Consider the following 14404-nt stretch of genomic DNA (forward strand, 5'->3'; position numbering starts at 1 on the left):
CTTTACACTTGTCGGTGTATAGGTATGTTCCACGTGACCGGGAGGTTCGGCGGATGGAAGAATATACTATATATAAACAGTGATTATTTTTAATCCCTCTCTCGTGGACGTCCGTATGCCTGCAACGCTTCTTACTTATACTCTTAGAAATGCTGGGGGAGCTTCGAACTTTCAAAAATAGTGCACCCGAGGCTATATAACGAAATTCCTCTACGGATACACGAATTCCGGTGGGGAAGAACGCGTCGCTGCGTGTTTCGTTCAATCTGCCTAATACGAATGATGGAATTTTTATTTTTTTTTTCCAGAGGGAAAGAGAAGAGTTGTTCGATAAAAATTTACTTAAAAACTTTGCCGGTATTGCAGAAATTTTTTTATTCACATAATTTAATTTTACACGTAAATTAATGCCTATAGATTCTCTACCTAATGGATCTGAATTGTCGACATTTTTCTTCTACGACCGAGTCTAGTCGAATGTTTATCTCGATAGTGGATTTTTGGTAAATCCGGAAATATTTGATCTCAAGATTTCTGTGTATACAGATGATCCGAATTACGGACAAATCCCCAGCCGTCTGTCTTCTTTCACATATGCAACTTCTCGGTACTTGATGGGGCGGAGGGGGGAGGGGAAAAAAAATCATGCGTATAATAATACGCGCAGACTTTTAATTATCACGTAGCAGATCGCCAACGCTTCACTGGCATTAAATACGTGTTAAAACACACACACACACACAGTTTGTGTCGTTGTTGGTCGTCGTCGTCGTTGTCGTTGTTTCCTGTCCCCGCTGTGTAGTGTTAACACAGCCGAGATACGATAGTCTTGAAATATATGTGAGTTTGTATGCGTTTCGAATGTGCGGTAGGGACGGAGCAAAGCCTTGTCGTTCTTTCGTGGTTTCAGTCAGTCAGTCAGTCAGTCAGTCAGTCAGTCAGTATGTACGTACGTTTTCCGAGCGATAAACGTACCGTCTTTTACATTCTAATTCTGTTAAAAAAATTTAATTGCTAGTTCTTAGTTATTATAGTTGCACAGAATCGCGGTGCGAACTTGATCTTCAAGTTTAAATCGTCGTCATCCGATTATCATCGAGTTTTGACGAAGAAGAAAGTTTAAAAAGAAAATTCTAATCTATCAGTGATATATATAGTATATATATATATATGTATATCTAGTGCTTGCGAAATACTAAGCGCTAAGAAACAGTGATTAATTAACGTTTTAACGTGGTTTCGTACTTCCGTTATCGATAGTGTAACGTTCGCCGTATCGTTTTCAAACGACGTTTAATAAAAATGTCGATATAGCTTTTCTAAAAATTCAGTGACACGGAAATCGACATTAAAGAATGAAAAAAATTAAATGAAATAAGAGAGAGAGAGAGAGAAAGAAAATAATTATGATATTTTGTGTTTGATTTAGACACTGATCGACAGGCAATAACAATGTAACAGTGACAAACAGGGTTCTTCGAATTTACAATAAATCCGTGGTTATTCGCGATTTAAATTTATCGCCATAGAAGATAATTATATCGAAATGATATAATCGACGAGGTTTGACTAATTCAGAGTACACGATGCCTCGTGGATTAAAATCCGTTGCCTTCGGCCGTTGACATCTTTTTTTTTTTTTTTTTTTTAGTTTTCTCCTTCATTTTTGTTCTTTTCTCACTAATGGAAAAGAATTCGAAATCATCAACGCGTTCGTCAGACTTTAGCGAATATCTTACACCACCGCACTTGGCAAAAACCGCGGAACTTATTTTGCAAACGCGGTTCGCACGTGGCTACTGTAAACCGGAAATAGCAAATGAGTGAAAATCCTGAGGGGGCGTGAATCGGGAAGGAATATTACAGCCGAAGATTCGTCGAGGTTGAAAATAACGACGAAAGGGTGTTTCGTACGCGAAGGAAACAAGGGAGGGAGAACAGGAATAAAATCCTGTACAGAAACGTTGTGGAGAAGTGAGAGAAACGGAAAGAGAGAGAGAGAAAGTAAGACAAGCTGCTGCTGCTGCTGCTGCTGCTGCTGCTGCTGCTGCTGCTGCTGCTGCTACAGGATCGGAAACTATCGGTACACGAGACACAGATGCTGGAGATAGAATTACGAAGAGAAGTAGGAGAAAGAATCGGCGGGGGGAAACGGGAGGAAGAGGAGAACCGAATTGTAGGAGAGGAGGGAAAAACTCTGGACATGTCTCCCCACCCCCGAAACAACGTCGTTACCGCCACTTCCTCTTCGTCTTCTTCTTCTTCTTCTTCTTCCTCTTCCTCTTCCTCTTCTTCACCCCTTATTAGCGGCTTCAGTCCGTTCAGAATATCCTCGGAGAGCTACAGGAGAAAATTTTCCCGCAAGTCGTCAAAGATCGATGGTATTATGCGTGTAACAATAACGTTAAACACTGCATTGCATTATTTTTTCTCTCTTTCTCCAAGATTCTTCGTTTTATTTTTTTATTTTTTTTGTTTTAGTTTTCTTCTTTATCGTCGCGAATCAATCTACCCCAGGGACTAATAAAACTCTTCCATTCATCGTCTTGCGTTCTTCTTCTTTTTTTTTTTTTTTTTTTTTTTCTTTTTCTTACTCTTCCATTTTTCCTTTGGTCTTTTTGTTTTCGTTTTGTGCCACGCTAATCTATATTCTTCCATTATTTCTTGTATCTACGCAGAGCTGGCATTTTTGTTTATCTCTATTCTCTGTGTGTTTATCGTTTCGCGTTTTCATACTCACTGTGAAGTATTATACTAGGTATACATCTGTGTGTGTGTGTGTGTGTGTGTGTATATTCCAATCTGAATCGCGGAAAGATAAATGACCGAGAGAACTCGAGACAAGAATAAGAATAAGAATAAGAATAAGAAAAAGAAAAAGAACGAACAGCAAAAGATATGTAGGTATAAGCTAACGATTATCGTTGAAGAGTATAATTAGCCCTGGTCGTTTGCGAAAAAGAAAAACCAAACAAAAAAAAAAACAAAAAAAAAACAACAACAAAATATATACATATATATTAGGATGGCGCAAAAAAACCGACCATTTTTTTTTTCTAGTCTCGTGTGACATAATGTTAGTTTTTGATGTTTTAAGAGCCCACTCCAAAGGAAAGTTCAGAAAAAAAAATTTATAAGAGGTCGCTCCACATTTTTTAAAACGTCAGAAATCGTCAATAATCGTTTTTTTTTTGCTTTCTAATTTTTTTTCTCGTTAAGGTCTAATTTTATAGACAAAAAAAAAAAAAAATAAGTTTCCGAAAGTTTCAGTTCAAAATTTGAATTTTGAAAGGTCGCTCATAATTTTTTTCTCAATTTTTTGGTGTATTTCTTTAGATCTTTTCGAGCGACCTTTTAATATTCATATTAAAATTTTATAAATTTTTTTTCTCCAATTTAGTAAGAAAGAATCGACAACAATACACCGCGACATGAATTAAAAATCAAACAAAATACTGAAAATATAATTTTTTTAATTAAATTTTTTGACGATTTTTGACATATTAAAAAATTTAGAGCGACCTCTTAAAATTTTTTTTTCATGAGCTGTCCTTTGGAGTGGGCTCTTAAAACATCAAAATCTAACATTTTGTCGCACGAGACTCAAATAAAAAAAAAAAATAATTTCGGTTTTTTTTTGCGCCACCCTAATATATATATATATATATATATATATATAAATAAATGAATAAATTAAAAAAAAAAAATCAAAAATCTCATCGTTACGAAAATAAACTTGCAAATACTCGCACGTCTCAACAGCTAAACCCGAGGAGGAGAAAAACGTCTACGGAATCGTAAAACTACCGTCGCACATCCTGACAGAAGTGAGCGAAAGAATTTCAGGAGAAACTGTGCAGGTGGTCGGTATCGCGGAGAGCAAAGTATCGCCGACTGGCGCAACGACGACAAGGGATAACAATAAAGTGGTAAAAATATCCAAGGCTAAGGCTAAGGCCAAGACAAAGTCCAAGTCCAAGTCCCTCAAGAGTTCGAGGTCCTCCTCACTCTACAGCAAAAATTCAATCGCCGGGAGAGTTTGGGAGAGATTAGGAGCCGTCAGGAAGACACGAAGTGCCGGTGACATCGCCGACGTTGAGGAGGATAACGGAATCGTTATTCGATTTGAGAAAATTATACCACCACCACCGCCGCAACAACAACAACAACAACAACAACAACAGCAACAATATCCTTCTTCGTTCGCCGTTGACGAGGTCCTCGCACTTCGGTCTGAGGATAAAACTAAACAAGGTTCATTTTTAGGAGTTTTTTTTTTTGTTTCTAGTCAAGGATACAGATGGATAAATATTTTTATACGTGGATGGTAATATTGAGGAATTATTGTTGTACTTTGAACGGTTGATTAGAAAAAATATTAATGATAATGATAATTAGGTTTGTGCTGATATTGTATTGAAAACGGTAAGAATTTTATTGAATTTGATTTGATTATAGTGTTTTTGATAACTGGGATTGGGAAGAAGGATTGTTTGATGTTTTTTGCGGTTTGAGAATGTTTGAAAAATTGGGGCGGGAGTTGATGTTACGAAATGATGAAAAATTGCGAAAGTGCCTCGATTATACGAATTATTATATTTACTGGCGAAATGTGAAGTGAATAAGAAAGGAAACCTTTTGCGAAAGAATAAAGTATCGAATGGTCCGAAAGCCGAAAGGTGATTCAGAGTTCCGAAATGCAAGATTACGAAAATTCAAGTTATACGATTGAGCAAAGTTCCGATAAAGTTTCGATGGAGTAAAAATTGGAAAATTAAAATATACTCGGAGAGAGCGTAATTTACTCGACGAGTGACTGTGAAAAATGAGAAAAACCGGAAATCGAAATGATTATAGGATTTCGAAGTTTCTCGGAGTTACGCTTTTTTTTTTTTCCAATTTTCAACTTTCAGCGCCAAGTTTCGGACCATTCCAAACTTTGATGTTTCGTCAAAGTTTGATTTCTTTACTCTTAAGTTTTGGCGCCAAGAAATTTGGAATTTGCCATTTTCGTAACTTTTCAAATTCAAAACGTCAACCCCGCCCCCCTAAAGTGGTTTAAAAAAAACCCCAAAAAATAACGAAATTAAAAAAAAAAAAAAAAAAGCAAAGAACAAAAGACAAGAAAAGAAAAAAATTAACACCAAGCGACGAAGCAGGTTTTTAATTTTAATTCTCCTCGTAATCAATTGTTTCTCGCAAATTGTTGTTGTGACGAATTTGTTGATTCTTATTATTCATTCATTGAAATTTGATTCATGATTTTATTTCTGTACTTTATTCCTTTCTTTCTTTCTTTCTTTCTTTCTTTCTTTCTTCTTTCCTCCTTATCAATTATATGTTTCATATTGCAAGTAAACCCGCGATTAAAAACCAACAATATTATTCACGTATGAATATATTTATTTATGTGTGTGTGTGTGTGTATAATAATTTACAACGTGTGTATACAGTAAACGTGTATCTAATGAAATGAAACGAACGAAGGCGTCGCGTCGGACGTGTGATTCGTCAGGGGCGTTGAATAATGACGGTTATATTATAAATATAGAACATGAAGAAGAAGAAGAAGAAGAAGGAGAAAATAAGAAAAGAATGAAGTGATCAGTTTTGCAGCTGACGTACTTCCTCAGCTCTCCTCGTGCGTCTCGTCGCGTGTTTTACAGATAGAGTAGCTTGTGCCAATACGTAAATACATACTCTATGCATATGTATATATGTATAATAATATATATGCCAGCTTAAAACGTTTCTTACCTAGGATTTAAAAAGAAAAAAAAAAAAAAAAATATATATATTTTTCTAATTATGTAACGAAATCGCGATAAACTTTAAACTACAAGCGATAGATTCTTCTCTCGTGTTCACAGAATGATGATCGCCACCTGCAATTCGTAATTAAATTTTTATTTATTTATTTATTTATTTATTTATATGTATATGGGGTATTCCACGCCAACTTGATCAGTGTTAAGCCCTGACTATCTAAAAATCATTTCATGTTTTTTTTTAATAACGTTTTACTCGGTAAAAAATTGCGACCTGAATTTTTTTTTTTTTCATCAAACCGTTGATTTTTCATAAATATTTCAAGTCGACTGTAAATGCCCATTTTTCGAATGCTGAAAGAATTCTCAGAAATCCAGTGATTCACGGAAAAAACATTATTTTTCTATTTTTTACCTTATACGGAATTTTTTGATCTTTAAAGGTAAAATATAAATATTTTTAAATTTGAATATATATTGCATCAAAAATTTTGACGGTATAAATTCAGAAAAAGCGAAAGAGAGAGAGAGAGAGAGAGAGAGAGAGAGAGAGATTAAAAAAATTATTAACATGCGGTGATGTATTCTGAAAAGAGTTTTCGAATGCCTGATTTTTTTTTTTTTTTTTTTTTTTTTTTTTTTTTTTTTTTTTTTTTTTTATTTCTTCCTGTACGTATTGATCATAAATCAGAGAAAAGGAGAAAGAAGTTAACGAAATATTATACAGCGTGTCGCGAAGGATTGTGAAAAGATGAAAAAAGAAAGAGAAAATGAAAAAAAAAAAAAAAAAAAAGAAGGCAGGCTAAGAAACGTAAGAGCGTAACGTAAGAACGTCGAGGCATGAAGAGAAAAAGTCTGTAAAATTGTAAAAATAAATAATCGATAACTGTGCAGGTATGTATGTTTAATCCACGTGTTAAATGTAAACGGAAATTTATTTTCAAACTTCAACAAGCCGCGAGGAATATACCTAATGTGTATAAAGTATAAACTATAATTATAAGTCTATATAGCAACTGACTGACTGACTGACTGCTGCACCATTCTTACGGAAAACAGGGTGAATGAAAAGAGGTTGCCTGCCTGCCTGCCTGCCTGCCTACACGTTGATGATGAATAATTAGAGGATATAAAATCTCCTTCGACGTCCTTCAATTATCAATTAAACGCGATTCACATTTCATCCGAAGACTGGAAACGAATATAAATAATTAACAAGCAGAACCACAAATCATGCGTAAAGAAAATAATCCGCGCTTCATGCAAATTGCAAAATTATCGTCTGGATGCATTCCTATAAAGGTCTAATAATTTCTTTTCCGCCGTTGGTGAGTGGGAGGGGGGTGGGGAGGGGGGGGGGGGGGTGGTTTACAAATGTCGTGATATTTTCAAACTTTATAGTCGTTGCAACTCTTTTGTATACTATTGTTGTTATTATTGTTGTTATTATTATTATTATTATTATTATTATTATTATTATTGCGAGGGACACTTGGAGATATATCAAATATATATATAATAAACGCACACACGCGCGCACACATACAAAGAGGGCGAAAAACGGATGTGCGGAATTGCAGAAGTAGATCGCAGGAAGGAAGAGAGATTAGATGTGCTTTCGTGGATCGCAGTCTCTGCATATATTTTTTGTACCATATATACATACGTTATAGTGTACGATGTTACACATCATTCGCGTTTGCATATGCATAAATTTTATTAGAAATTTTCGATAAAATATCAAATGGAGAAGAATAAAATGACGAAAGTTTGATTTCGTTTGTGTAATTTTATTGACAAAAGTTTCGTAAAGGGAACGATGCGGTGTTTTTTTTTTTTTTTTTTTTTTCTTCTCTCTCCAACGTATATTTGACGAAATTTGAACATTTCGTCCATCATAGTTGGATACACCGTCTGAGAATTCTTGCAATTTGATTTAAAATTCGCGATCAGCCGACATTGAAAAATCCTGCGTACCTATTATACTGTTTTTGTCACCGCATCAGATTCGATCAACCGGATACGCCATGTTGGATAGATATTTTGAAATTTTTTTTATTTCAGTTTCGTTGAAATTTTCTGCGAGCAAGAAAAATCAAATTAGAATATTATATCGTTGAAAAAATGAAAAAATGAAAAAAAAAAACAACAATTTGAACGACAACGAGTACAATAATAATGGTCCGGAAGAAGAATAAAAAAGAAAGAAAGAAAGAAAGAAAAAAAAAAAAAAAAACCTCTACGTACTCCGAAATTTAATAATTTCTTTCAAAAAGATTGCGATTTTTTTTTTTTTTTTTTCTTTTTCTTTCTTTTTTCTTCTTTCTCTGCTGATTCAAATTATTCGACAATATTCGATATACCTATGTAAATAAACAAACTTTGACGAGTCGTGCAAGGATCAGGAATCCCCGACGAGTGTACTCGTCATTATTCATCCCCCCCCCCCCCCCCCCCCCTTACCCCTATCGCACCCAGGAAACGACGATGACGATGACGATGACGATGACGATGACGATGACGATGACGATGACGATGAGAAACGGAGTCATGCAGCGAGAGACAGAATTCAAAGGCCATAAAATAAGCCCTCGACATCGCGATGATGCGAACGATAGTCGGTTGTTTCCATGCACAATCTTCTCGCGCTCTTCTATACATACATATATATATATATATATACGTAAAACGATTCCACGCTAATATTCCTCTCTATATTTAGAAAGACGGGCGTGCGCTTTTTCGCCTCGGGTTAGAATGTATGTATGTATGTGTTGTGTTGTGTTGTGTTGTGTTGTGTTGTGTAATGTATATATGTTATAGACGGGCGTCCCGACGCCCCCAACCTTCCTCAAACTTGCGTTGCGGCAACGGCAACACTCTCGTCAGAAACTATACAAAGTCGATATTAAATTAGGATTGATTGGTACGGATATCGGGCATTAAAGAACTGACCTAGTATGTAGTAGTAGAAAAATCTATAACCTCGAGTAGGTAACAAAAATTTTCTTGGGGAAAATAAAGTGGTGCGGAAAGGTTTGGTTATTTTATTTTATTTTATTTTATTTTATTTTATTCTCTTCATTTGAAGTTGAAAAAAAAAAAAAAAAAAAAATTTGGAAATTAGGACGTTTACAATTATCAGGACAGTGTAATTTTTTTTTTTTACCTCATCCTACGCCGATTCTCGTTTTTCCTCATATTTTTTACAGTCTTCGCGAATTTTGCAAAGGTTCAGGATTTTTTTTTTTTTTTTTTCTTTTCAACCAGAAAACTAGACTTTGTACGTTGTTGAATATATCTGGAAAATACTCGGGCTAACGAGGAAATTTTTGTTTTTCGTAGATATACCTTCTATTTTGCAATCCAAAATTACCGGCGCGAATCTGTAAATATTTTTAATTGTATCATTTTGTCACCGTCGTCATCGGTGTGAAATTTTTATAGAATCGCACGATAGCGAAGAATAGCACTTGACATGGATAATAGAATAGAATAGAATAGAATAGAATAGAATAGAATAGAATAGAATAGAATAGAATAGAAGAGAGAGAGAGAGAGAGAGAGAGAGAGAGAGAGAGAGAGAGAGAGAGAGAGAGAGAGAGAGAGAGAGAGACAAAACAAACAAACAAGTAAAAAATACTTTTGTTAAATCAACAGGAAAACTTCATTATAAAACTTAAGTATATTTTCTTACACGCGTAGATATGAATTCGTGTAATAGAAAAATAAAAAAAAAAAATTTGTTTTTAAAATAATCGACTGGCCAAAATTATTCGTAAAAATAGAGAAAAAAAAATATACAATAAATATTTGTTCTATGCAAATGTTTTTGAACAATCAGTGCACCGCGGCAATTTTTTTTTTTTTTTTTATATTTAAATAATAGAAAAGTCTTTGAAGATATAATAAATAAATCGATTTTGACTTACATTTGGCGAATTATTAAAGCAACGAATGGCTGTTACGTTTCAAAACTTATTTTGGCACGTTTAAATAATATATATCTGTATCTGTATAGATTCTTAACACACTCGCGTTGCTGTTACGAACGATCGAGATAAAAAACTACTTAATACGCCTTAGCTGTGCTGTTATATTTGGGGATTGCCGATATGGCTTCGGTATCTTTGAGAATTTCGAGTGTGCTTTTAGCCCCAGCCTTCCACTTCCATTATAATATACGAGCTCTTCTCTATCGTCCCGTTTCCGCTATCGCGATCCCCTAGTTTTTCTGTTAATAATGTTAAATAAAAAAAAAAATAAAAAAATAACAAGCTGCGCTATTTAATTACAATATTAATTCCTTTTCTTACCGTATTAAGTTATACATTAGAGTGGGTAAAAAAAATTAATTTTTCATCTTTAGTCACCGTGAAAATATCTTTCAAGATGAAGAAAAAAAAAATGTCCACAAAAGTTTAAGCTCTTAATATAATTAATTTTATTAAATGTTTATCCGCGATTTTCCATTTTACCGTTTAAATAACGCGGGAATTATTTATTTATTTATTTTTTTCCCATTCATTCATTCAATTTTTATACGACGTCAATCATCGCATCGTTTTTCTTTCCAGGGGATCACCGAGCCGGTGGATTCGGAACCGGAAGCGCTGGCGGTAACAGCGAACGAGGACGAGGCAGTTCCGGTTACGGAACGGGGGCGGAACACGCCGAGAGTATGGACGACCCTTCCTCGAGGGAAGACATCGCCGAAATGTATGCAAATCTTGGACTTACATTTATGTATACAATTTTACAAAATTTTTATTCACACTTATTTTCGAAGCGTTGAGAAAAATTTCTATTAATAATTTTTTTTTTTTTTTTTTTTTTTTTTTTTCTACAGTCGCTAGCTAATAATTTTTGATTAAATTTTTTTTTTATAAAGAATTTATGCATTTAAAAAGAATATTTTCTGTACCCAAGTTCAACTGTTCAACGTTTTACCGCGATTATGCGTTGCCAACACGTTGCATTTTCTCATTATTCAAACTTTGAATCAGTTTTTTACATATATTTATTTATTTATTTATTTATTTATTTATTTTATTATTCACTATATTTTTACAATCAATTCACATCAATTTTCCCCTTCATCAATACGAAATTATCATAATCGAAAATCTTAGTAACACCTAACGAATTTTTGTTTCTTACCCAGAACTGTACTTTTTGTCTAAGGTATTAAAAAACAAAAATAGAAAAAAATGCGGAAATTGTTTAATACCGCATAATAATAACTGTAACTGAAAATTTCTCTCCGTTCAATTTTTCGGCTACATTTATCACAGCTTCTGCACAGTTTCTTATAATAATAATAATAACAACAATAATAACAATAATCAATGGAAACGAAAGGCAAATTGTGTCGGATATAATTTTTTTTTTTTTTTTTTTTTCTTTCTGATACCCTTTAAACAAAATTTTGTCGTTTTTTTTTTTTTTTTATTCTTTATTTCGACAATTTTGTTTCGTTTTTATTTGATTCTTGAAAATCATTTCCCTCCCCCTCCGTCTTTCTCGACATCGTGTACTTGTAGTGTAGATATATGTATGTTTATTAATTTACACGCTTTTGGTATTGCGATTACTTAGGTTGCAGCAAAATATTCCCAGTAAGCCAAAGACATCAACTATAAACAGGTCTGAAAGTTACAAGGAGCAGCGGATACACCAAAAGGTAATTAAAAAACAAACAAAAAACCAAAAAAACAAAAAAAAAAAAAACAAGACATCACCTACATAATGAAGAACAAAAATATGTATACATATATATATTAGGGTGGCATAAAAAAACCGACAATTTTTTTTTTTTTTTTTAGTCTCGTGTGACAAAATGTTAGTTTTTCATGTTTTAACAGCTCACTCCAAAGGACAGCTGATAAAAAAATTTTTTGAGAGGTCGCTCCACATTTTTTTAAAACGTCAGAAATCGTCAAAAATCGATTTTTTTTAATTTTTTTTCTCGTTACGGTATAAATTTATAGACAAAAAAAAAAAAAAAAAAAAAAAATAAGTGTCCGAATATTTCAGTTAAAAATTTGAATTTCGAATGGTCGCTCATAATTTTTTTTCCATTTTTTGGTGCATTTCTTTAGATCTTTTTTGAGCGACCTTTTAATATTCATATTAAAATTTCATACATTTTTTTTTTTTCGTTAATTTAGCAAGAAAGAATCGATAACAATACACCGCGACATGAATTAAAAATCAAACAAAATATTGAAAATACAATTTTTCTAATTTAATTCTTTGACGATCTTTGACATTTTTAAAAATTTTGAGCAACCTCTTAAAAAATTTTTTCTCGAGCTGTCCTTTGGAGTGGGTTCTTAAAACATGAAAAACTAACATTTTGTCACACAAGACTCGAGTAAAAAAAAAAAAAAAAAAACAATAGTCGGTTTTTTTGCGCCACTCTAATATATTATATAATATTTCGTAACAACGGAAACTACGCGAATTCGAAAACTCTCTGTAAATCGTTGATCGGGATCAATTATAATATATATACAATATATTCAATAAAATTTGACGTATAACGAACGCGTGCGTCTTGTAGCAACTGTTTCTGTTTTTTTTTTTTTTTTTTTTTCTTTACTTTCTTCTCTTTTCTTTTTTTGTTTTTCGTTTTTTCTTTTTTCTTTTTTCATACAAACGAGAAGCAACAGGTGGTTGATTTGTTTACCTGTACGCTTCTCGTTCGCGCGTATTATAGGTGGTATAACTGTGTAAACCTTCGGGCCAATTAGCAATTTGATCATCGAAATCGACGACTTAATTCCTCCCGCGTTCACTTCACTCGTAAACCTGACAATTTTACCTTTCGGTTAAATTGGAAGAAAGTATAACAAATAATCGCGTCGCGTGAATTCTTCCTATTACTTATATTATTATATTATATGTATGTTGATTTAATGTCGTTGTTTTTTTTCTTTCTTCCTTTTTTTTTTTTTTTTTTTTTCATACTCTTCTCTTCTTTCTATATCTTTCTACTTTACTTTTATGTAATTTTTTTTTTTTTTTTTTTTTTTTTTTTTTTGCAACTTATTCGCGATGTTTCTAAAATAAATCGTCTCATAATATATATAATTTAATATATAATAGTTCGTTTTTTAGATATAATCTATGTAACTTCGTGATTTTTCTATCACCTTTTATACATTGCTCTTCCTGTTTTCATTTCATTTCATCTCATCAATATTATTATTATTATTATTATTATTATTATTGTTATTATTGTTATTGTTATGAGAATGAAAAAAAAATTCTGCGATTCTCTATTTCAGCGACAGCGTGAGAAACGAAAAACCAGCGACCCGAATCTCTCCAAGACAAAGTGAGTCTTCTTTTTCTTTCTAATTCATTACAATTATCACACAATTTGTGTTGTTATTTTTATTTTCCATCCATTGCGTTTTTCCTTTTCTTACTTTCTTTCGCTCCCCCCCCCCCCCCCCGCCCCCCCCCCCCCCCGTCCCTTACCGTTTGCGTACTTTTGATCCCATTTATTGTTATTACTGTTTAATCTTATTCCTAATTGTGTCTCTTGTGCGATGAATTGCAATTTTTTTCTCTCCTTCTTTATTTCTTTTTTTTTTTCACGGGGGCACAGAATTTGCAAACTCATTGTCAGTTGAATGAACGTAAAAAAGAGTGTGTAAAATAAGAGTCAAAGAAGAGAAAGAGAGAGAGAGAGAGAGAGAGAGAGAGTGAGACGGAATGTTGCCGCATGTCATATATACCCTAATTCATAACGAAACACATACGATATGTATATTGTATAATTAGACGCAATTAACGACAATTGCTACGCACATGTATAACGCGTATAATATAACTTATGTGTACACTACATGTGTACATAGAGGTGTATATATATATACGTTATAAGTGTGAAAACTGGTGTGGAATTCGTTAAAGCAATCGGCTTATTTTGTTCTTCATCGAATCCTTACGTTTGTAAAAAAAAAAAAATAACCGACAGACAGTGAAATTCATTTTTTTCGCTTGGTTCGTATCCCGGATGAAAAAGAAATAGAAATTAAAAAAAAAAAAAGGTTTTTATATTAGTCTAAAAGTCTGGAGGGAATTTAAAACAAAAAAACGAAAAAAAAAAAAAAAAAAAACACCGACCGAAGGGTCGCGATGTGGAATTTTTCTTTCGCAAATCAAAGAATTTGAAAATTTCTGTGGGTAAAGTGTGTGTGGGGGGGGGGGGGGGAATTAAAACAAAGCAAAATAAAATAAAGAAACTTTTGACAAGTCCGACGATTCTACGGTTCTACTTTTAATCTAACTGTAATTTATATATCGAATTTATTTTTTTTTTTTTTCGTTTCGGAATGAATTTTCGAAACAATATGAAAATTCGATATCGCCAATTTCTTACGCATTTATTATTATCATTCTTCTGAATATTTTCACCACCTTTAACCACCATATTTTGATTCGAGCTTTGATCATCGCCGTGTTCCGAAATAGTGATTTATCATGAACCACGCCTGCGGCAAAAGGAAGAATTCCAATTCAACTTCTTTTTTCAAGCGCGACTGTTGCGGCGTGTCGCTTGTTGTATCACAGAAGGTTCGTGCATGGTATATACATATAAGGTATAGATTTTTCGACCACCT

The 14404-nt window shown here is 33.3% G+C and overlaps 1 protein-coding gene across 6 annotated transcripts in view; it reads left to right on the forward strand.

Annotated features, from left to right (window-relative positions):
- Nucleotides 1-14404, forward strand: part of LOC124414884 (rho guanine nucleotide exchange factor 11) — a 38899-nt gene that overhangs the window by 15615 nt on the left and 8880 nt on the right. For all 6 annotated transcript variants that reach the window (XM_046896033.1, XM_046896034.1, XM_046896036.1 and 3 more), the window contains 3 exons: nucleotides 10346-10487; nucleotides 11367-11451; nucleotides 13061-13110. In XM_046896033.1, coding sequence (XP_046751989.1) covers nucleotides 10346-10487; nucleotides 11367-11451; nucleotides 13061-13110 — 277 coding nt within the window. The remainder of the gene's footprint in view (nucleotides 1-10345; nucleotides 10488-11366; nucleotides 11452-13060; nucleotides 13111-14404) is intronic.

Source organism: Diprion similis, chromosome 14 (genome assembly GCF_021155765.1).
Source record: "Diprion similis isolate iyDipSimi1 chromosome 14, iyDipSimi1.1, whole genome shotgun sequence".
Taxonomy (NCBI): Eukaryota; Metazoa; Arthropoda; class Insecta; order Hymenoptera; family Diprionidae; genus Diprion; species Diprion similis.